This window comes from Ricinus communis, chromosome 1, assembly GCF_019578655.1.
Source record: "Ricinus communis isolate WT05 ecotype wild-type chromosome 1, ASM1957865v1, whole genome shotgun sequence".
NCBI lineage: Eukaryota > Viridiplantae > Streptophyta > Magnoliopsida > Malpighiales > Euphorbiaceae > Ricinus > Ricinus communis.
In genome coordinates, this window is record NC_063256.1 from 11,799,927 (window position 1) to 11,825,750 (window position 25,824).

At 31.8% G+C, this 25,824-nt stretch overlaps 2 protein-coding genes across 5 annotated transcripts; one reads left to right on the top strand and one right to left on the bottom strand.

The window, feature by feature from the left end:
- Positions 1-2,315: 2,315 nt before the first annotated feature.
- LOC8286359 (mitogen-activated protein kinase homolog MMK1) lies at positions 2,316-9,982 on the top strand. Its single transcript, XM_002524807.4, has 6 exons — positions 2,316-2,696; positions 2,788-2,917; positions 4,843-4,980; positions 7,633-7,965; positions 8,392-8,572; positions 9,571-9,982. The coding sequence occupies exons 1-6, from the start codon at positions 2,446-2,448 to the stop codon at positions 9,744-9,746; spliced, it is 1,209 nt and encodes a 402-aa protein (XP_002524853.1). The 5' UTR covers positions 2,316-2,445; the 3' UTR covers positions 9,747-9,982.
- Positions 9,983-17,109: 7,127 nt separating this feature from the next.
- Positions 17,110-25,264, bottom strand: LOC8286417 (protein FAM133). Of its 4 annotated transcripts, none has more exons than XM_048376576.1 (5): positions 24,958-25,264; positions 21,523-21,599; positions 19,077-19,156; positions 18,954-18,996; positions 17,110-17,771 (listed from the first exon to the last, which is right to left on the bottom strand). In XM_048376576.1, exons 1-5 carry the CDS (start codon positions 25,042-25,044, stop codon positions 17,558-17,560), a joined length of 501 nt encoding a protein of 166 aa, XP_048232533.1. In that variant the 5' UTR covers positions 25,045-25,264; the 3' UTR covers positions 17,110-17,557. The 4 variants fall into 4 exon arrangements, with proteins under 4 accessions (XP_048232533.1, XP_015578282.1, XP_015578280.1 ...); XM_015722796.3 differs by having other exon boundaries at positions 18,954-19,000; positions 24,958-25,258; XM_015722794.3 differs by having other exon boundaries at positions 19,077-19,218; positions 21,523-21,624; positions 24,958-25,253.
- Positions 25,265-25,824: the final 560 nt, after the last annotated feature.

Consider the following 25,824-nt stretch of genomic DNA (forward strand, 5'->3'; position numbering starts at 1 on the left):
ATTAATACGAAAGTGATGTATATATATATATTTAGGTAAGAATTTTATTTTCATAGAATACCATATATTAAAAGAAATTATTGTTTAGACTTGACGTGTGTTTCAATTTATACATAAAATTCATATATGATTGGTATATTTATTAATTTTAAATAATAAAGTACGCGTTAATTATTAATATTAAAATATAAAATACTTATATGTACACGTTATATTACTATTTGCTATGGTATATATACTAAATCTGAATAAAATTTTATTAAAATATTATTAAATTTGCACATCACAATTGTAATGTCGTATAGATTTGAAATTCCATTTCTCCATGTCTAATTCACATCTTTATCTCAGCCAAACAAAGAAGAACAAACAAATTTACAACTTCATGTTTCTAATGAAACTATTTTAAATAATGGATATATATATATATATATTTTTCAAAAATATTTTTTATATAAACCATGTGTTGAAACTAAATGAATTATAAAATAATTGAGAATTTGAATTCTTTTTTAAAGTCATGTTTTGTATCAATTTTTTTGTCAATCAAATTCCATTATACGAAGGTTAAACAAAAGAAAAAAACATCTGCAAACAATGTTTTTAAAACCGAATTGATCAATGCTTCAGTCTATCAAACCATTTTAATAATAAAAAATTATTTTTAATTTTTTAAAATTTTAATAATCGATAAATTAATTCAACTAGTTAATTCATGATTGTTCTAATAAATTAAATCTAAATTTAATTTTAAATACTAAAATTGGATTAGACCAACTATTAATTTCAAATTTATCTGATTCGGTTTTCTTAATATACTTCACCCAAAACATTAAGATCTGAATTAAAATAGTTATTTTATTTCACATTAAAACATACACCACGCTATCTATATTATATATAAAAACCAAATTATCCAAAAACAAATCAAGAAAAAGAAAAAAGAGAAATTATCCAATTAAAGAAAACAAACGTCACTCAGTGTGTCACGTGCTGCTACATCACTTTACCAATGGAATAATGTTTAATTTGTCCCTTGGACTTTATAATCATATTCAATTTGACTTTTTTTAATTCTTATGGCCAATTTAACCCTTGAATTTCTCAAGTAGATTCAATTTAATCATTTTCTAAACGAGTTCTTTCCACGCGTTATACAAGAGCATAAAAAAATATCAAATTAAGCCTGATTGTAAAGTTTAAAGGTCAAATTGAACTTGAATAACAGGGTAAGAAGCCAAATTAAACTTTAATTTTTTCTAAATTAAAAATTAAATTTTAATTTTTTAAATTACCACAAATCAATAAAATATCAAAACCAACTTACCACGACCACCATTACTTTTTCACAAATTATCAATACAAAATAAAAGTATATATGAAATTTTACAATCCAACACCATTATTTTCACTACTTCATCAGCCTCCATTCCACCAATTAACTCAAAATCTAAAATATATAAAAAAATTAATATATAAATTTAATTATATAATAAATCATTTATAATTTTTAAAATATTCTTAAAGTTCAAATTGAGTCGCATAAAAAATTGATTTAGTAGTCAAATTGAACCTATATCAAAAGTTAAGTGGCCAAATTGGACTCTACAGCACGTGCATTTCATTCTCTTAAAAAAATACTATATTGAACCTATTCAAAAAGTTTAGAAATTAAATTAATTGTAAGAATTAAAAATGATCAAATTGAACCTAACTATAAAGTTTGAGAGCCAACTTGAACCTTATTCATTTACTAATTTATAGCATCTAAAGGTAAACGGATAAGGAATCAAATAGTGTCTTAAACTTATAGCTCAAGGTCAAATAAGTCTAAATTCAACTATTGTAAAAAATAGATCTAGAATTTCTATTTAAAGTCAAAATTTTAAGAAAACTATGAGCATCTTATCGTACTTCTTATTGAGATTAATTAAATAAATCAAATTTAAAAAATATTAATTTTTAATATTGAAAATAAATTTTTTTAATTTTATATATTAAAAATTATTTTATATTTTTTCAGAAATTTAAAATTTAAAATTATTTTTTCTATTTTACTATCAGCGTTGACTTTTTCAAACATTATGAATATTGTTGCCATTAATTTCATCAAATTTAGTAAACTTTTGGATCTATTTGACCTTTAAATACAAATTATCAGTTTATTTATTAATATAATTGAAATTGGACTCATTTAGTATTGAGGTATAAGTTTAAGGGGTATTTGAAACTTTTTCCAAAAGCAAACAAATACCAAATAATAGTAATAATAATAATAATAATAATAAAAGCAAACCTTTTTCTCTCTGTTAAAAACATTTTATACAGAAACCCATAATCTACAGATCTGTTGACCACAAAAAAATTAAACGAAAAAACAATTATTTTACACATTCCACCACGCCACCATCGCCACCATCGCCAAACCCAACTGATCCTTCAGAAATGAACGCCGCTGGACCTGACACCGAGATGGAGGATGCCTCCACCGCCGCCGCTTCAGCAGCGCCTCCACCGCCTTCTTCTGACCCTCACCAACCTCCTCCTCCGGCCGGAGGCATGGAGAATATTCCGGCAACGCTAAGTCACGGCGGACGGTTCATACAATACAATATCTTTGGCAACATATTCGAAGTCACCGCTAAATATAAGCCTCCTATTATGCCTATCGGTAAAGGCGCATACGGCATCGTTTGGTAAGAAAAACACACACTTATACTGTCTCTTTTTTTAAAAATTTATTTATCTCTAATGGCTTGATTTTGATGATTATGGTTTTCTTTGAAGCTCTGCGTTGAATTCGGAGACGGCAGAGCATGTAGCAATAAAGAAGATAGCGAATGCATTTGATAATAAAATCGATGCTAAAAGGACTCTTCGTGAGATCAAATTGCTCCGTCATATGGATCATGAAAACGTCAGTGAGTGTTTTATTTTATTTATTTTACTGATTTCTTTATGATTTTTTTAACTTTCTTGTTCTGCGTGTGTTTTGATAAAATTCAAAATATTAATCTTGGCTATTAGATCCTTTCACATTCAAGAAAGTAAATAAATTCATATTTTGGAGTTTTTTCTTGTATAACACTTGTTAGTTTTAGGAAAGAAATTGTAGGCAAATATAGAATAACATTCTTATATTTGATTAAAATCGGTAACTATGACTTTAACAACTATCAAACAAACAGTTCCTAAAACAGATTATAAGAGAATTGTTATTGTCATTTCAATTATAGAAGAGAAACAAAGCCCTTAAATTGATTTGTATAACGTATTGATTCTAGTTATATGCCATGTTAGGTTCTGCTTCACCTGGCATTTCATATATTTATTTAGTTATTACATCCAGAAAAATGGGAACTTGATGTTACTTCTTTCAATTATGTTTGTTGATGGGAATTTCTCCTGGATTCTTAGCTGCCTTTTTTACTTTGTTTCCTCTTTAATTTTATGTGGGTTTACCCTTGTTTCAACTCAACCGAATTTGTAGGCGGCATCAAATTAATATGTTCCTGAGTGATGGGTCAATATACTTTCTAGAGCAGACAAGGTATATCCCAAAATGTTTGGCATCACAATGCTGAACGCACTCTTGTTATAAACTGGGCTCCTTAGTACTCAAATGTCATATTACTATGAGTTAGTTGTACTATTAGACAGCCAAGACTTTGATGCTAGCTTGATTTTAATAGAATCCCAGATAAACTGTCTTCTAGGTTTTCAATTTTAAATTGATTCCATGGTTAACTGGCCAAGTAGATCTTGCCCTTTATCTGAAACAACTTGTGCAAGCCTGTCAACAATGTAGGAAACTCCTTGTTGTCATGACTTGAGTAATCGGTTGTTACTTCTATAGGCATGCACATGGTCATCGGGTATTTAGTGGTAATATTTCACGATCATGCATTCTTACAGTCAGTTTTTCACAAATTAGTGTTGCTTTTAACCGATCAATTTGAGAACAGTGCTCTGCAATTTTGATAAATAGTTACAACATCCTGTTGTTGGGAATGGAATCAAGTTATAATCTATTACCTATATTTTTGAAACTGAAGCTTCTACTTAAGGAGCATCAATCATTCTCTTATTACATCCTTGTTTGATATTATCAAATTTTGAGTCTTGCTTCATGGAATTCCTACCTCACAAGTCACAACTGATTTATATTTCAGATTTATCTTCTCTCCTTTGTTAATGGGAACTTGAAATTAGATATCTCAAGTTTGATTCAATTGAAGCCATATTCTAAAACTTTTATCCGGACGTAACTCCGCAATAACATCTATTCTGTAATTCCTTCTTCCTTCTCAAGTTCGTATGTAACTATACCATGATCTTGATCTTGAGTTTATAATGCTGTTGCTACAGTTGAAGTCTTGCATCTTTGAGCCACCAGGTGCTAGCATTCAGACACACATAAAAGAAAAGGCCTCTTTACTATTTTGATGACATTAGCTAAAGGAGGTCTTGATGTATTGTGGAAAATTGTGTATCTAAAATTCGTTACCCCAACTGAAGCATAAGAATGGACTCGCTTAACATTATTGGTGAAACTTTGAAGTTGGAAATGAGGTCAATTCTATGATCATTACTTTGATAAATGCTCGTAGATGTAAAAGAAAAAAAATCTGATGTAACTTCAATGACTTACAATGTGAAAGAGAGATATTACATTACAGTTTTTGTTTATTTATTTAATTCCAAATCCTTCGCATATGATCATTGCCTTTGCCAATTGCCACATTGTTACTCAATGAAATTTCTTTAAGATAATAAACCACTGTTATGTTATATCTTTGTTGGACTCTATTTTTATTGACATCAAAGGCATTTGTCTTGCAGGTTGTTGCAATCAGGGATATAATCCCCCCACCCAAGAGAGAATTGTTCAATGACGTTTATATCGCTTATGAGCTAATGGACACTGATCTCCATCAGATCATTCGTTCGAATCAAGCATTATCAGAGGAGCACTGCCAGGTTGGCATTTATCAGAGGATTAACTTTTATATTACCAGTTACTTTTCAGTTTATCAGGTTCCATAGGTGTTGGCTGTTGATCAATAGATAAGATCAATTTATTTCAGTATTGAGTAAGCAATCCATTAAGAGGCAAAGAGGACAAGTCCCAGGTATAAAAGAGAAGTAATGGAGGCAAATTAGAGAAATAAAGTTATGGACTTTATGCTATACTTCTATATGAGATTGGCTCTATGTCCATGGCCTTTAATATAGTTCCCTCTAGTGCTGCATATATAACTGATTAGGAGTTTTATCCTGTGTTATTAAGACCTTTCACCTCTAGCTCCATAATACCTTTTCTTTTATTCTATGTTGCTCTATGTTTATGTAGTTTGAGGAAGATCTCCAGGGTGATAGTTGCAGTTCTTCTGAAGTGCATGTGCATGATTATTTAATATGAGAGATGACCAAAGATTTGATAGGTCTAGATAGCTTTAAATATGGCTTCAGGATTTGTAGGAGTAATATCAATGCGCCTTTTTATAGTATACTCAAAATACTGAGAATTATGATGGGGAGCCTGCATTGTTTATAATTGCATGGAAGGTTCTAAATAAGGTGGGATTGGATTTAAGACTAATGTTATGAAAGGGTGGCGAAGCTATTTATATTTTTCAAAAATATTTAGTTCTTGCAAATCAGAAATGAATGCATTGACTACCTTTAGTTTCTTCTTAGGTTGTCATTGCCATTAGCTGATGGTGAGTTCACTTGATGCAGGAATATCTATTTATTTTGTGCTCCTTATTTAGCATTGTTGAATTTAATTTTATGCAAGGTAATTGCTATGAAATCTTTTATTTATGGCTAGTTATCTTTCCTAGTTTAAAGAGGACACTATTAGACAAATTAGTCATTGTATTTGTCTGAATCTTTGATTGAGAGGTTTAAACTCTAATTATATTTTCTCTATTTTCAACTACAATCAACCATATTCTAGCCTAATTGCTTAGATCTGATTGCTTGAAACTCTTCCACTACGTCATCACACTTCTGGAATCATCAGACAATTAGGTTACTATCCTTCAACATGAAGGAGAACTTCTATTTTATGAGAATTTACTCTTTTGACCCTTGAGAGATCTAGTTTTTTAAATTGGTCAAAAGGTATCAGGAATAGTTGGGATGCTTTCGTCAAGCATTTAGGTTTTATGGTGGAAGATTGAGGACAAAAGAAATGTATTATCCTTGCATGTGAATGAAGGTGGAGTTATTGGATTATGTGTTTCTTAGATTATAGACTGCTAAGACAATGAATGATGATATATATCTATATTATTTGATCAAGTGAGAAGTTGAAGTACTTTCGAACTTCTAAGTGCTAATGGGAGTTGAATTTATGCATGACCTACTCACATGCATGTATTAGATGCAAGGAATTATGGCAGATGAAGTGATGTGTTGCAGACTATATTACTCCAAGTTTATGGGTTGGTCTAGTATCAAATAATCTATTTTTAAAGTCACAAAGCCTGGCCTTTTGTGTGGATTACAGGTCTCTTTCAAATATTAAGAAAATATTTCTGGAACGAGAAATTTAATAGTTAGTTGGTGTTTCATCTGCAAAAGGGATGTAGAAATATTATCATGTTCATAATCGATTAGAGTATTACAAATTTCTACTGCTTACAGAATACAGATTACACGGCACTTATCTGCCAATCACGTGAGCCCTTTCTTTTTATTTAACATCCTGTAATCAAGCAGATCTGAGGACAAAAACACAGACATTTTGTCTATACATTATTTTCTTCAATAGATTGCTTTTTTACTTCATTTAGTTATTTTTTTCAAATGCACATAACAGATTGTAGCACAGACACCCTTTATCAAAAGATAAATGTCAATCAATTTTTTGTTTTCTAAAGAATGAATAAACATAAAGAAGAGGATAAGGTATTTTTCTCTAAATGATACATGTGATACACAGATAACCAGGAAAGAAATTAATCTAGTAAAGCTCTGATCATAATGGATATTAGAAAGTGGCACTTTTAAATATTTCCTCGAAGTAAAAATCTATTAAGAAAAATACTACAGAATGAAATAAATTTACATTCTGAACAACCACAAGGTAAGATTTTGGTTTTTTTAACTTTTTAGCATTTCTCATCGGCAAAATACTCTGGATATAGACTAAGTTAGCTTTATGATGGTTCTTTTTCCCTTCGTGCACCTTTCATTTTCCAAATCCCTTAAAGACTTCTCTCTAAAGTTGTCCAGCAGCCTTACTAGGTTTACCCAATTTTTATCAAATACAATTGGTTCCAACTGGACCAAGCAACCAAGTGGACCCACGTTTTAAAAAGAACAATATTTATTACTAAGCAGTCTAACTTTATCAACTATAATGATCTCTAAAGTCTAAAGCCTATTACAATATGTAATGGTGCCAATATTGTAAACTATCCCCAGCTGTCATTTGGACTGCTTGCGGGTTGTTAATTTCCTGCTGGATTGTCGGTAAATTTGGTTTTGGCAAGTTGTATGCAAACAAATTCTGCTTCTTAGTCAATATTTCTCTGGGTCTTTGTTTTATTCTTATTCATCTTTTATTCTAGTGTATTGAAGAATTAAAGAGCCAAAACAATTGTTATATGTGCTGTGCAGTATTTTCTGTATCAAATTCTCCGAGGATTGAAATATATACATTCCGCAAATGTTCTGCATAGAGATTTAAAACCAAGCAATCTTCTCTTAAATGCAAATTGTGACCTGAAGATATGTGACTTTGGTCTAGCTCGTGTTACCTCAGAAACTGATTTCATGACAGAATATGTTGTTACAAGATGGTATCGTGCACCAGAGCTGCTGTTAAACTCTTCAGATTACACTGCAGCTATTGATGTATGGTCAGTAGGTTGCATTTTCATGGAGTTGATGGATCGGAAGCCCCTATTTCCAGGCAGAGATCATGTGCATCAGCTTCGTTTACTTATGGAGGTATTGGACTTATTAACTTCTGTATTTATACCTTTTTTAGGAATGTTTAAAATCATGGAACAATTTTAGTAGATGATACATTAACCAATGGTTTCCCTTGAATAAATGGGGCATCCTTTTGTTAATTTGACAAGATTTCTGGAAGTGCTAAAGATTACTTTTGTTATTTTGACTCAAAAGCATGTGATTTTAGATGGGCTTTCTTGAACTGGACATTCCTCTGGAGTCATGAGCTGTGTTTCTCTAATTTTCAAATAGCATTTCATTGTTAAAAACTTTGTCAAGTTTGCAATTGTGAGTAAGCATCACATGTCTTCTCGTCTGCAGGAATATGAATACGAAATTTATTGTATTAGTGTGTCATTTCATGCATACAGGTTTTGCAATTCAAAATAATTTATATGATTAATCATGTAAACTTTGCAGCTAATTGGCACTCCATCAGAGGCAGAGTTGGGATTTTTGAATGAAAATGCCAAGAGATACATTAGACAACTTCCTCTTTATCGCCGACAATCTTTCACTGATAAGTTTCCAAATGTCCACCCAGCAGCTATTGATCTTGTCGAAAAGATGTTAACATTTGATCCCAGATTAAGGATTACAGGTAATTTTGTGATCCCTGATGTTTAATCGATCATTGCATAATTTACTTGTGAAGCTGTGCTGCATTATTTCTTAATATTCCTGAGTTTCTTACATCCCCTTGAAGTTTGTATTTTGATGCTTCCATAGTGATACGCCGATTGCTTGGTTGGCCACCAAGTAGTCATGGCTTCATGCATATTTAGGATATTAAATACCTGATTTAGAACAAAGATCGAACAATTTGATTTGTCACAAACATATGAAAGACAAAAGAGCAGTAGAGAAATGATAAGGAAGAGAATTTGAGTAAACAGAGAGAACAGAGAAATGAAAGAAGAAAAGAAAAAGGAAGAAGAAAGAAGAAAGAAGTGAAAGATGTGTGCTCTGGCAATGAACTCAATAATCAACTACAAATTCACTCTGCATGTAGAACAAAGATCGAACAATTTGATTTGTCACAAACATATGAAAGACAAAAGAGCAGTAGAGAAATGATAAGGAAGAGAATTTGAGTAAACAGAGAGAACAGAGAAATGAAAGAAGAAAAGAAAAAGGAAGAAGAAAGAAGAAAGAAGTGAAAGATGTGTGCTCTGGCAATGAACTCAATAATCAACTACAAATTCACTCTGCATGTAAAACAGCATGGTAGGCCCCATATATAGCCATGTAAATTAACTTAATTACAGTTTCAAATAAATTTATTCTACTGAATAAAAGGACAGCCTAAAACTTTGAATTAAAAGAACTCGAATAAAAGATATCTCTTATTTTCCATCATAGGGATCTAAGTATTTCTAAACGCAATCATGTATGCATTTAAACTCCTGTGCAGCTCAATTTTTATTCTTAGAACTAGTAATCTTGGAGATTATAGTGCTTGAAATGCCAACTGCTGCCCTTGTTGCTCTCTAATTATACTGCATAATGATTTCTTCCGCATAGAATAAATTGACAACTCAGGTTTCATACTTGATTTGGTCAATAACTTGATATTTCCTTTATCTCACTTTGCTATAGTTGAGGATGCGCTCGCTCATCCGTATCTAACTTCACTTCACGACATAAGTGATGAGCCAGTCTGCACGACCCCATTCAGCTTTGACTTTGAGCAGCATGCTTTGACTGAAGATCAGATGAAGGAGCTGATTTACCGGGAGGCTCTTGCTTTTAACCCAGAGTATCAGCAGCAATAGTAATAAGCACTTACGGTATAATACATTCATTGTGGCTTTGATCACTGTGGTTTCCGTTAGTTGGATGCTTTTCGAAATTTATTTCTTCATGTACATATGATCCACCAAAACTGGGTGGTTCTTGAATTGAAGTATTCGATTATGGGCTGAGGTCGAGGATAAGAACTGTTGAAATGGTGTTTGTATTGCTTGTCTTGCTTATTGTTGTGCTCTTTAATGAATTTAATTTCTCCCTCTCTTGTGGGCATGCGCACACCTTAGTTTCCTGACTGACAATGTTTTTACACTGCTTGGCATAAGATTCTTGGAGTTGAAATCAACAGCACTGGCAAGGAAGAGCAATGACCATAGTCAAAATCGGAACTATGTATAAGTTGCTGGGTGCTGGCCAGTTTCTTAAATTGGCTGGCAGGAAAACTATAGTGTAAGACCTTGTGGTAATGGCTTAACTTTTCATTTTAAATAATAGGGTAGCAAAATATGGTTTAGATCAATTGGAATTTCTCAACTCTGAAGACACCATTTTGTCCTTGAAAGTTCCATCGCCGCACAATCTCCTACTACAACTGGTGAAATTCTACTACTTTGGTGCATGATTTCTTGCCTGCACTAAATACACAGGCAAAACTTGTAGGAGTAATCTCCCTCCTAAATATAACTAATAGTAGTTTTGTTTGTTCTCTGAATTTATTACAAACTCTAAATATTAGCAATTTCATCGCAAACATAGTTTTATCCATATCCGTAGATCAAATCAATTGTGTTTTTATTTATTAATAAATTGTTAATGCCTCCGCCCAGAATGGTGTTAGACTGTCAATTACCACAATTTACTGTTTTAGTCACTAATGTCCAACTTCTATCATGGATTGTTCTCAGGGCACCAAAAGCATTGAAGATACCAGTTCTTCAAAATGGCTCATGTTTCCTCTCTCTCTCATCTTTCTTATCAACCTTTACCCTGACATTAGACCTGCTACTCCAACTTTTGCTCCAGTCTTTTCAGCATGCCTTCATTTATTAATCCTAAATATAAAGAACCATATTCCTGCCAGTATGGAACTTTCCAACTAATATCATGTATTACTAACATTCTCAATTGTCATAAGAAAATAAAATCATCACAAGCAAATTGGCCCACTAATATCATGTACCAACCATCCATGTGACCCAGCAGGAATGTTCTTGCAACCAAGATTAAGATTTCTACCAGTTGAACTAAACAAACAAAATCTGTACTACAGGCTGACTAAAAAAGGGTTTCAATTAAAAGAAAGAAAGAAAAAAAAACAAGATTAAAGACCCGCCCTCACCATCTGGAGTGGAATGCAAATCAAATTTAAGATGAGGACATGCGACTTGGGTAGAGCTTTCCCTGTAACTTGAAAAGTGTGAGCAAGTTATTGCTTGCGGTGGGAGGCTTTATGACCTCCAAGAGCCTGCCCATTTGGAAATCCCTCAAGGCAAATGTCATACTCGTAACTGTTTGCTCTCCCATTATCATCTGGTTTTGCACCCAAACTTAAGCCTTTCCACCAGTGGCAGATGCAGCGGCTTGTTCTTCTTTCTTCTTTCTTTTATGCGAAGAACCTCGAAAATCATCAAAGATCCTTTTGATATTAGCTTCATAACCAATATCTTCATCCCTATTATGAGTAGACACAAGAGTATAAAAATCATCAAAACCCACTTCGCAATATTGACAATAATACCAGCTTGTCACTAATTCACAAATTTCATGAAAATCCTTGTGCGCATCAAAAGCTTCATAATCATCAAAACCCTCATTGCATTCCTTACATTTATAGTCAATCACTCCCGAGTGGTCAGTAAATCTCTTCTTGTTATACTCAAGACCTAATCTTTTGTAGAAGTCTCGATAGGCTAGTTTCATCATCTTTCTTCTTCTTCTTCTTCTCCTTTGCTTCAACTTCAACTTCTTGTTCTGTTAAGATCTTTAAAATGCTAGTTTCATCAACATCAACACCTTTTTGTTTCAAAAAGAGAATGTCATCGGTAATCTTTCCAAGGGTTTGGTATTTGCTCACGAAAATGCTTTGTAACTTCTCGATCTTCTCAAGAATCTCGTCGTGCCGGGTCCTTGAACTACCCGTTGATCTCAGCACCCTTACTCGAAGAAAGATTATGGGGTCCATCTCCAGCGGTAGAACCAGAGTCATCGCCAGGATTATCATCAATGTTGTTACGGTTAGTGGTCATACCCACCATTGAAAAGTTGCAGAGGAGGAGATTAGAGACTAAGATTGAGAGTGAAAAGAGAGAAATTGGAAGAACAAAATGAAAAGATTGTTTCTTGATATTTTTATAAGGAAAAACAATGAGACTGAAGGGAATATGTATTCATGGATAGGCTTAGAAGAGGGATGTTTCTTCTTTTAGTTATAGTTGAGGACAATTTTGGGATATTATAACCTTAAAATCTGTCTTATTATATGGAATTTTATGATTTTATAAAATAAGAGATTTTAGATAATGAAGAATTCTTTAGAATCTATGAATTGTGTTTTTCTTTTCGCCTGTTAAAAACCGAATTTAGTTAAAATTTAAGAATTTGATTAAGAATATAAAAGTAATAATTAAAAAGAGCCCCACTAAAGAAAACAGGTCTCATATATCTTTCTATAGTTACTCTCTAATATTAAAAAGAAAAATTCTTTTTTTATTTTTATTTTATAATTTTATATTAAAATCTCAATTCCGATTCAGTTAAACAATCGGTCACTGGGTATGATTTTATCCAATTTGCTTCCTAATGATTTTATCCAATTTGCTTCCTAATTTTTGGTGTAATATATAAATTATTTTTTATAATTTATTTATTATATCATAACCTTTTCGTTTAATTTCTATACAAATTTTAGTTATAATATCTATATAAAATTAATTAACTAGTATTTTTATATTATTTTAATTTCTAACATAATTAAATTTTAATAAAATTTAAATATTTTAAATATATTTATATTAATCAAAATATTAAAAATTTATATAATTTAAATTTAAATTATTAAAATAAAATAAATATTATTCTACACTGAAATCATAATTTTAATAAAATAGTCTGAGAATTAAATTATATTTTTTTATCAATTTAGTTTTAAATATATATATATAGTAGAGATTTAAAATATATTTTAGATAAAATAGTCTAAATTATCTAAAATTTTATTTCAATTTTTAATAATATCATCACACACATATTAGCTACTTATTAATCATAAAATTTATGATTATATGAAAATACTATAATTTAATAAATATTTCAATAATTATAATTTTTCTTTAGACTGCTAATAGTAAAATAATATAATACACGTAAATATAATATAATAATAATATATATTTTATATATAATGTAGTAAAAAGAACGGAATCTAAACCTCATCAAACTCAAAATAAATAAAACAAAATAAAGTAATGATGAAGAGAGGATGAGGAAAAGAACAAATAAATTGTTCATTCATTAAAAACAGAAACAGAAACAAAGAAAAAAAAAAGGTAATGGAGTAAATCTTGATCCAATAATACACTGATTAAAGTATAATAATCAAGAGGTTTGTTTTCCATTATTGTCGAGTGATGGAGTTGGAGGTAAACTTCTCTATTCCGTATTATTAAACACCCCATAATCTCTCATCCGGAGCGGCATTCAAATCAAGTTCAAGGCCAGGACTTGTTCCCGAGCTCGCCTGAATTCCTAAAGCGTCGGCAATTTTCCGGTGATAGGTTTTATGACCTCCAAGTGCCTGTCCGGTCGAAAATCTCTTTGAGCAAATATTACACGCGTAAAATTTTTGCCTACTACCAACTGATTCTGCTACCAAACCAGGATCAGATGCAGTTTCATGTGCTCTCTTCTTTCTGTTATGTGAAGCTATATGCCCACCAAGAGCTCGAAAATCATCAAAAACCACATTGCATACACGACATTCATAACTAGTTTTTACAATATCCGACATGTTCTTCCTGTTATGAGAAGCCATATGCCCACCAAGAGCTCGAAAATCATTGAAAATCTGCTTGCATTCTTTACACTCGTATCTACGATTTAAGCGAATGAATTGTGGCTGGTTCTTGAGCTTCAGTTCCCTATTCTTCTTCTGCATAGGCTCGTTACGTAAGCTCATGGTATCATTCACATTAGTACGAGTAACACCCTCGTTTGTGCCATCGGGATTGTTTGGATTGTGAGTGGTATTGTCCTCGATACCACTATCTTTCCTGTCAAGAATAATCTCTTGCAGAACTCTTGATATCGTTTCATAAACTTTCTCAGATTGAGACTGTCCGCTTTCATCCTGTGCATCCGCGTTAATTTGTAAGATGCTGAATATGCTGGTTTCATCGATGCCATTAGATTGAAGGAAGACGTGAGACTGTTGGACGAGAAGCTCTTTAATCCTTTCAACGACTTTGAACTGTTCGTTCTTCAGGTCTGGTGCCTTCCGAACTTCATTAAGACGACCAAACTGAAACCTTAGTTCGTCCTTAACCCTTTCAAGAACTTCAGTATTCGAAGTTTCTGAAACAACTGTTGCTCTCTTCTTCCGGGTATCGTTTGGCCAACTTGTCGGAAGTACGCGCATAAGATCGACGGGTTCCTTGTCTTCAGGAGTAGTAGAAACAGCATAGTCATCCTCAATCTTGTTATCCCCATGACTATGATAAACTCCTGTAGCACTACAACAGCTGTTATGATCATCATCCATCTTGTCGTGACCATGATAGCAATAAGATTCCGTGGAAACACTCGACCTAGACTCTGACTTAGACCCATCATTGTCTTTGGTATTGTTTGTGGCAACATCTATATTCACAGTAAAAGCCATTATAAGGTTAGAGATAGAGAAGGTTGAGACTGAGAGAGAGAGAGAGAGAATACATAGAAAGGTAGGTTATAACAGTGTATATTTATAGGAGGATGAAGCTAATAATTTGCTTAAATAGCAAAGACTGGCTGCCGCCGAATAAGTGAGAATCCTAGTCCTCTCATAATTAGGAGACTTAATAAACCAAAAAAAGAAAATTAATTAATTAATTAATTAGCACTGTTTAAGGTTTTTTTTCTTCTTTTATATTAATTTACTTGTTTTGCCATAATCCTTACTCCTTATTCCTTCAGCCTTGAGGTTGAAGTAAAGTAAAGTACTATGGCTTCTTAGTCTAATAAGGAATTTATGGGATAGTTATTATGGAAATCTTTGGAGATTTCCCTTAATAGTCACTTTTATTCCTTTATTCTTAAATTAATTCTAGATATATGTGTACTAAAAACAATTAATCACTTTAGTCCCTGCATGCATAGAATGTGCACAGTTTAGTCCATCACTTGAAAATCCATTTAGTCAGGGCTAAATAATTTACTTTTTGAAGCGGCTTGCAGTGATGATAATCCTTAGTTCCTACTTTGAATTGAATTATAAAGGTTTATCAATTTTGAACTAATATGTTAAGTCTTATTTTACTCTATATTAGGACTAAATGAGAGCCGAATTATTGAAATTTTAGATTTATAAATTTGTATTAAAAATAAAGCGCACAATTATAATATGAATTAATCAAAATCTTACCTATTAAAAATATATTTACTCATATACTTTTTAGTAGGTTCGTTCCTCTTGAGAAACACTCGGAGAATTTATTTCTAAATATACCGAGTCAATATGTAGAAATATATCCTTAAAATTGCATAAGAAGAGAATAGTCATGTATCAATATCTCAAAAAAAAATTTAAAAAAATTAAGTCGAATAATTAAAAAAAATGAAGAAAAAAAAAAGAAAAGAATAGTGAACATAAAAATAGGTTGGTAATGTTAGAAAACCTCCTTTCGTGGTGATAAAAGAAATTATGCTAAAGATAATTTAAAATCCTAATTAGATAAATTTTGGTATCTTAGGATATACTTAGAGATTTAATTCTATATTCGTGTTAAAAGAATATTATTTATTTAAAGGTTCATTAAAATATTTGTTTAATCACATCGAAATTGTTTTAGTTAATTGGACACAAATTAGGATTCCATATCACAGCCTTTGAGATAATTAAATACCAAAATTGGTTGTTTAGATTAAATTTTAGGCTCACTAAAATGCCTATTAAAAAATTAAGATTTGTTCCTTTAAAGATTCTTAATTTGAACATAGTGATTAAAGTGGCTAAATGCATATATTTACTTAGTTGCTTGGATACCTTAAATTTTGATATAATTTAATAGACGCTCTAAATTTATTTGATATTTAAATTTTTTTTTTTACATGTAATTTTATTTAGCATGTACCTGTATTAGGTATTAAGGTATTTTAGTATTATATCTTTATCAGGTAATTATTATATTAAATTAAATGTATTAGATTAAAAATTAAAATATTATGATGTGTTTTATAATTTTAGTACGTTCTAGGTACCCACCAAAATTTCTCATTATTATATTTAAAATATTAATAAGAGTATAAAATTTTTATATAAAATAAATATTTTTAAATAATTTGGCATCCAATTAAATATTTTATTATTATAATAAATTATTAAAATATTTTCTTTTTTAATTTTAATCAAATTTAAAGATGCTTTTTAAAATATTATTTTGATATATTTATGAATTTTATAATACATTATTAGATGTTATATTACTTATACAATCATGATTTGATAATGTTTCAAGTTAAATACATGTAAAATTATATTAAAAAAAGAATAAAAATATAAATTTGTACCTAAAAGTACTAGGAAAATACAAGAAAAACTTCAGTAAACTACCATATGTTTTAACGTATTTTTATTTTAGAGTTTGTAGTTTATTTTTTTTTTTACTTTGATATCTTGTGAATATGACCGTTAGTAACTAACAACTAAATTGTAATATACTATTATTAAGTGTTGTCGTAGTAGTTGAAAGAATAGTACATTAGAATCTTTTAATGTTGTTAAACAATTTTACCAAACGATGATATTCACAGGATATTAAAATGACAAAAAACAAACCACAAACCGTAAAATAAAAATACACTAAACCACAAGATAGTTTAATAAAAAAATTTTAAAAATAAAATATATAATAATTTCTTTAATACAAAAAATATATTTATTCTGCAAGTGTAAAAACGTTAAACTGCATAATAACTTTAGCCAAAAAGAATTAGATGATTATAAACAACAAAAAATTTTCCAAAAAATCAGATTAGAACCTATTTTACACTCATACGTAATAATAATGCATTTAATATTTCCTTTAAGATCAGCCGTATACATAGCATTGCTCTTAAACAATTAGTTGATCAAATTTGTCAACTGTATTATTAACTAAGCCAATTATCCATAAACCAAAACATTGTTCAAGTAAATTAATGAGAAGACTCAAAAATTTAATATGTAAGATTGAGGTAATTATATTATTGTCATTTCTTACAAATCCAATTCTATCTGAAAATTACAAAGCAGGACAACCAGTTTATCTGCTATTACATGCACCAGAAGATAAAATGTTTACTGTTTGGCGTGTCTTAGTCTTGTGCTATCCTGTGCCTTGCAGCAAGGCAGCCTATTTTTCCCAAGGAAAAAAAAAAAAGAAAAAGAAAAATTAATAGGAAATGAATTTCAAGGAGGAAGAATGTGGAGGTAAACTAATATGATTACAAGCTCAGCAGTTCATAAGGAAGGAAATAATTGCTTGCAGTTGCTAATCGCAACACTCGGCCGGAGAATGAGGAAGTCCACTTGAATTCATTTCTGCTCTAGGAAGAGAATCGTATGAAGTATGCAAACACCATCTGCAAACATGGCATTAGCTCTTCAGACTTCCGAAGAATCTTGAGAGCGGCACAGGGCCATCCGCCTCTTCCTCGTCATTGCCAGAGTGCTTGGATCTTGACCTGTGCTTCTTTTCCTTCTTTGTTCTCTTAGATCTTGACTTTGATCTTCTTGATTCCCTTTCCTCGTCGTCGCTACTTGAAGAATCTGATGATGAACTTGACGAGCTCGAATCCGAAGATCTGCGCCTTGAATGCTGCAGAGGTAAAGTTTCAAGTTTATTTGCTTGCAAAAATTTCAGATATAGCTCGGAATGAGAAAAAGAAAAGCAGAGCTCCACTTGCAAATCAGAGACTTCACAACCGAGTCATTTAACAGATCAAATTTAATGCTCATCTTTACAACAAACTCTCAACCTTCTAGCTTCAAACCAAACGCCATCTATTTAATGGACATTTTACCAGCCAAACAAGCATAGACCCGGAGTCTGAAGAACTTTTTGATTCAGAACTTAAAACTAAACATGACAGATTTTGAAACGAGGGGCAAGAAACAAGTAAAAATCATATTTCAAGCATGAGAAGTAGGAGCGAATACACTCAATCCAACTAAAGTAACCAAAGAAAAACAAAGAAATAAAACCAATTGAAATAACATAGTATTGCCTTCTACAATATAACCCTTGCCCCAGCAATGGTTCGCCAACACTTACAAAATGTAGTGTAATTGAAAGGGACAATATTCAACTTATTATTCTGTCATGGTTACATGCCATTTTATAACTGAGTTTCAACCATGCATCGAAAGAATGATATGTTGAAAAATACAGACTTTCAATTTGATTTTTTCAAGTGAAGAGCCTTGCTCTAAAAACAAAGAGATAGAAAGGAAAGGCACTAAATCCATCCTAAACACATAATGCCACCAAGGGATCTGTAGGTTAAATGTAATCCTTGTTGAGTCCTATGCTTTGGCACCTTTCATGGATCCATATATACTGCCAATTCAAAGGCAAGTCAGATTATTCCATGTGAGGAATCAGATTATTACAGGCCTGAAACAAGCCATTTGAATTTCTAATGCGAACTAGATAAACCAGCCAATCTCCCTGAAATTTACATTGAAACAAGAGTATTATCTGAACATGTCATAATTAATCTTCACTACAGGTGATGACCTTTGATAATCCCTTAAAAGGGCATTTAATCTGAACATTGTGCTTGCAAAGCAGAACATTTTTTCAATAGCATTAACTTTTTATCAGCAAATTACATGGTTGATTTTTTTCATAGCAAAGAGGAGCTTAAATAATGAGTCACATATGCTTAATTGTCAATAAAGAAAAATTAAGTAATAAGTTTAGCATCATAGTTTTCAGTCATGTACGAAATGCAAATTCTAAAATCGCACTTTTAATAATAGCAAATAATTCAGGCACCTTTCTCTTTCTGCTGCTACGCTTCTTTGAATCTTTCTCCTTTCTATCTGCAAGAACACATCTCATTCAGACAGGCCAAGAAAATTGCCAGTCCTTATTCTGAAAAAAGAATAAGATAGAAACCTTTCTTATGATTAGACTTGCTACTGGAATGGTTCCTTCCATGGGCAAGTTTCCGGGCTCTTTCAGCATCAAGTTGAGCTCTGTACTCACGCATCATTCTATCTGTATCAGCTTCCAGTTCCCCCTTTCTAATTTCATCTTCCTAATACATCAAGTGAATGAAGAAATGTGCAACTCATATATTATTCCATGGATCATAGTAATATTCCCTAACCCCAGGACTCCAATTTCACGACTCCAAAACTGGGAAATAATGTAAAATGAGTTGTGATAGACGGAGTCTTGAGATTTTAAACATTAGAAAATTTCATTTTATCAAAACCCTTTTTTAAAGTCAAAAGATGCAATTAAAACTATTTTAAAGTAATTTAAGACGGGCATAATGCAGTGTCAAAATGGTGTCTGCAATTATAATAGGATTGAGGCTTCTAAAATCATGAATAAATCTACGATAAGTATTAGTCACTATATTTCAAAGATGATAAGCTGTAGGAAACATCCAAAGTGCAGGCAATACAAACCCACAATTCAGTCAGCTAGGCTTGCCCCATTAGCCAGAATAGCCTTCAACTTCAGCGGGCTCTTCAACCCAAACCTTGTGTCTTCTTCCAGTTTCAGACAAACCCCTTGTGCCTTTCTTCAAAGTAATCATGCAAGCGTGTCTTTTTATATAATGTGACAAGCTACTTGCTATGGTAGAAAAGCCTCCTTTATAGAATCTTAAGCTATTTCCATGAAAAACCAGATCACATGGCAAACTTTAATGTAGTTTTCTTATTACCAATCTTATTCTATTATGATATCTTTCAGTTAAAGGTTCATTAAATGCTGAAAGCTGCATAAAAATCTTCATACTCCCTACTGCAGTAACTGGAAAGTTGGAATAGCAGGCTTCCATAACTACTATCCTTAAAATTTAGGCTAATTTTCACTCTCTGTCACTGGTTTTTAGTGTGTTTGCCACCAAACTTCAATTTGTCACTTAAAAATCACTGAACTTTGATATTTGTACTTGAGAAATCCATGCCTAAATTTTGGTAAAAGTTCCACCGAAAATCAAACGGCACAGATGAGGATGGCAAGTTTTAGCATGAAAGTGGCAATCGATAATCATGATGATACAATTTTGTCCCCACAGCATCAAGTTTTCAATGAAATTTTGATCAAAATCAAGTGACAAGAGACTTTTGATTTAATGTACAGAAATGGTAGTTTAAGGATTTTTAAGAGAAACAAAAATTTAGGGACAGCAAATGGGATACATAAACTCAAGGGCTGCTAGTGAAAATCACACCTTAAATTTATGAACAAACCATTAGCCGCATCATGAACCAAGATTATTTGCCATGAACAAGTGCCGAACTTGATCCATTTTCCTCATGCAGTATGGCTGGATATTTAATTAAAAATTTATCTAGCTTCAGAAAACTAGCACAAGGGACAAATTTTATGCACCTAGCAAACTTCGGCTATAGTAACAGAAGATTACTCCTTGCATTCATATACTGTATTCCTTTCTTTCAAGCAATAGTTAAAGAAGCTAAAACATGTGAGGTCATATGCCTGGCTTAATCACCAACTATAATTCACACAGTATTGTATCCTTAAAAACTATATGAAGTTCGCTTTCAAGTGATGCAAGTTAATTTTGAATTAGGCTTGTGCTTTAGGATAGTTACAATTTTGATATACAAATGATCTCCAATCACAATTAGAAATTTGAAGGAGGAATTTCAACTAATAACATTAACAATTGTGAGATATTTGTTGAAGCACATTCCTTAATTTCTACCAAATGGAAAGCGAACTGGGTAAAGCAAATATGAGGAGAGCTAGGGGTTTCCAACTATTTCCAAAACTAAATTTGTCAAGTTCCCAGAAAGTAGCATGCATCACAGTTTTTTTTGGTCCTTATCCAGCTTCTGACAGAATCAGGATGGTAACTGAACTAGTAGTTATAATTAAGCAACTTAACTATCTCATTTCTCAAGAACTTGCTGCTATTGACACATGATATAGCTACGCATCTACAATTTACAAGTATATCTATCTAGATAAAACTATACATTATATGTGTCAGTATATTATTTATAGAGGCTAATCTTTGTGGTTTTGTAGTTTTATGATAATCATTAGTTCTGATTCCTTTCAGAAAAAGTATGCCTGATTTCATGAGTTATAATTAGATGGAAAGAATAGATAAGGCAACTTCAGGTTATTCATGCATTTCACTTCCGTCCTTAGTATGTCAATAATTATTGATGTTTGGGATAGCACTATGTTAAAAATATCAAGAAGTCCAGGTCCCCCTTCTTCCCTTTGCTATGACAGAGAATTCAAAGACTAAAGAAGAATTAATTTATCCACTCCTAAAATTGCACTGATTTTATGAATATATGCACAGTTTTGTTTTAAAACCACACAAGCAGAAAAAATACAAGCTTACCTTTTGCTTCCTCTTGAACTCTTCCCATGTGACTGTGTGAGAAGTATTAAGACTGGCCAAACGAGCAGCATGCCAAGCTGGTGTATGAAAAGAACCATCCACCTGCGACTCTCCTCATCAGAAATGTTCCAGGAAAACATAAAGCAAAAATATTTTAAGAAGATAAGGGAGAAGAAGAAAAATGAGCAATCATTCTTAACTACAAAAAAAAAAATAAAAAAAATAAAAACTACTCCAGATTATCCACTCGCAATTTTATAACACTAAGTGAGAAAATTTCTCAAGTTTCCAGCTGAAGTGGTATGCACGAACAAAAAGAACTGACGCTTGTTACTAGCCAATTTATCCACTCAAATTCTGTGAAATTCTCCATATCATTTTCATCAAGAAAAGTGATGATGAAAAAGTTATAGAATTAACTAAGCTACAGCTAAACACATTATGCGTGACGTAAATTGCAGTAATATTTCAAAGTTTATGTCAAGGAAACACCACATCAGTACACATTTGTATATTTAGTAAATGATAACTAATACATCATAAGCTTGATAGAGGAGCAAACAGTCCATTTACTAGCCTGGATCTAAGAAGCTAGTCTACATGTTATTTCTTCAGCATTTCATACGCTAATGGTTGAAATGATTAAGACCATATTAAGAATGCATCGAACATGTAAACCTTGCGCTTTGTCATAAACACTGAAAAAGGCAAAAAAGAAAAAAAGAACTGCGAGGTATATATGATTCTACAGATGAATGTAAACACTCCAAAAGGTCCTTTGACACGACTTGCATCATACAAATATATAAAAGAACATATGTATCATTGTTTACCCAAGTCTAAAGTTCTTTTAGATTCAATATTTAGAGCCCAAGGCAGACAACAAAAACAGTTGGATTTGAACTTATGTCAATTATCAAATTCATAAATAGGTTACAATTTTCATAAGAAAATTAACTCATATTCAAGACTATAATTATAGAGCAGTTTGCCGAGTGGCTGAGCAGCTAAAACAGTAAAATATTCAAATTTCAAGACAGCAACAGTTACTTCCTCTTAACTTGCTGGAAAGGACCTGTCCCTTGCAAGAACAGTCAAATAAGATTATGACGCTTGAATGCTTAAAAACAATTAGCATTAATCTATTAGCTTCTCACCTAGAGAGCTTCTAACCCTAGAGGATTCCATTTATTAATTCAATCAAAAAGGAAACTATAAAAGCAGAGAATCTTCTCAGCATCTCATAAGTTTAAATAGTGAAATGGTGCTGAAAGATCCTTCAGCAAAGAAGTTCAGAAGTTATTTGCAATAAAGTCAAGCAACTTACAAACACAGTGGTAAACTCAGTCACAAATATTGAACAAGTTATTATAGCATGAAAGATTGTTGTGTGACTGGTTATATAAGCAACTGTTAAATTAGCATTGCACTAGAACAGCTCAATGGGTGATAATGAGGACTTGATGACAATGATTTCGAATCATTGCCAAGCTCCGAGTTTAACACGTTGATAATTCAACTTGTACTCAATAATTCTCATCACAAGTTGATAAAACTATGTGTATACCCACACGCTGCACAGATTGGAAAAAATATTTTGTGCCTTTTCTAGTTATCCTATAAGGATATAAAATGATTTAAACATATTTGAAATTGTGCCTGACCCATTGGAAGGGAATACGGAATCAGTAAAAAGAAGAATGAAATAGTTTTAAAGTTACTAGATTTTGACAGATGCATAGCCTCTTTATTTTTCTTTTTAATTAATGAGTGAATATGAGAAAGATTAATTTGTGAGCATATATGAAAAGGATGAATAATGGACGAAAAGAGGCCATGCATCTGAAGGGGATGAACATTTAGGGCCCAAGGTTTTAATCATTTTATAAGTGGGAAAGAAACACTAACAGATGCATGAAAGGATTCTGTGGATGCATGAAATGTGTTTTGAAGTGTTATACTTTACTTTAAAGTGTGTGTCAGTTTATGAGATACAATCTGACACATAGCATAGTGAAAAAAATTGGTCAAGCACTATTCATGAGGAAATTTAGATATTGAATTATGACTGATCCACGTATCAATATGTCAACAAGCCTTTCCATGCGTCAGCTTTTACATATTTATAATTGATTTGAAATCTGCTGTCCAGAAAGTAGTTAATATAACCATTTATACAAGCTTTCTTTCCCTTTCCTGCTGATTGTAATTACACATACATGCACCAATCAGAGTTCAGACTTTGTTTTATTATACAAGCTTCAGGTTAAGTAAACAATGAAGAACAAAGGATCCTAGTACATTTTTCTCTCTCCTGCCCCTCTTCATTGAGGGGTGCCAGCAAGAATAGAATGAGTACAAGGGGATACAATAACAGAGAAAGACAATAAGCAAAAGAGAGAGAGATACAGAGAGGGAGAGAGAAAGAGAGTGAGAGAACCAAAATCATATAGGACTATAAAAACTCCAAAAGGAACTTCATTTAAGCACCTCAGAAGCAGGGACATGGTGATAAAAAAGACTCTGATTTCCTATTGGTGATGCCATCCAGTTTTTCCAATAATTAGAAGGTAAGGGTAAAAATCATCAGAGAAAATGCTTCTTAGGACACCACACTACAAGAGGAAGCCTGCCTATATGTTTCATGACCAACATGCTTTCAAGATTTGAGTTTTATACTGCCCTGTAGACCTTGTACACATGCTATAAAACCCATAAACCTATGAATACATGAGATCATATGGCAAGCAAAGCTTTTTACTACTCAAAGAAATAGTGCATCGAAATGACACAGCCAATAAGAGCTTGTAATATGACAAAATGGCAGATAAACGAAACTCTGTTAATACCCAGTTATCCCATAGAATCAACAGAGGAATAAAACAATTTCAAAGGTTCAACGATGTGTCCTTCACCATTTTAAATCCACACGAATATGACTTCCCAATAAAAAATAAAAAAGATGATTAAATGGTTTACTTAACTATATAGAAGTTTTAAAAGTTCTAGCTGTAAATGAACTCCAACTTTGTGGGAATATTACTAGTTTCAGAATAGCATAAAGCACGTCCTCAAATTTCATACTATCAAGTTCATTGAAACCATAGATTGAGTACTGCTCACTTTCAAGCTACAAACAGTTTGGGACAAAATTTGAGAGTAAAAACTTACAAAACAAATCAATGGAAATACAATGTAAACACAATTCACATTCAATCTCACACAACCTAATTGGTATCCAGCCACATATTGACCTAAAGGCAAAAAAAAAAAAAAAAAAAATTCCAACAAACAAGAGAATACGCTAAGCAAAGACGACCTAAATATGCAAAGAACAAAAATTTAGCATCAAAAAGAGAACCTATAAGTAAATAGAACTGAAAAATAGAAAATTGCAGAATTAACTGACAGGAAATAGTATGAAACGGTACAAACCATGCCATCTTCGACCTCTTCAGGGCCAGCAGAGCTCGAGCCAAGCCTCGCTCTCTGCATAGCTTTGTAAGCTTGATTTTTACCCATTTTTGAAATCTGAGAAATACCCAGATCAAGAATCGGGGACAACTATAAGGAAAGTCTTGAATTTGATGGAAAATTTTAAAGCAGAAGGAAATTTTTTTTAAAAAATAAAATTGGAGAGAGATTTGATTAGGGTATTAACGGTCCAAAACCCATGTAAGAGAGAGAGGAAACAAAAAGACACAGAGAAAAAAGAACTTGGAACTTTATTTATGGGTTAATTATAGTGTAGCTTAATGTTATTTTCTTTTTGTCTTTCATGAAAGGCCCAGTAGGCTAAGGGTTAGAAAACAGGTAGCTATTTTCTTGGGTTCTAGGTGCTAACTCATCTAATACAAGGTGATAATAGCTGATTTAGTGCAAAGAAATCTATCTTCCAATACTGAATTTTCTTATTATTGAGTCAGATCTTCAGTGTAATACAACTTGAGTAAAAAATTGGATAAATTCAACATATTAGCGTGTGAGCTAAATCATAAGCTATAATATAATATATAATATTTAATATTTAATTTATGATTTCTATGTTTTTACTTATCATAGATATAAATATTTAAATTTATTAGTTACAATAAAATTATAATTTTAGTAAATATATATTTAATAATTTTACAATAAATATTATATTTTTTAATGTATTGATGTATAATTCTCTCCATTAATATATAGACTGCAATTTATGGTGTTGCCAATCATCCGAGGTTTGTCAAATTTTGCCCCAATTTACGAAAAAATTGATATTTTTTCGTTGTTCTTGATTAAATCAATCAATAGTTTTATCAT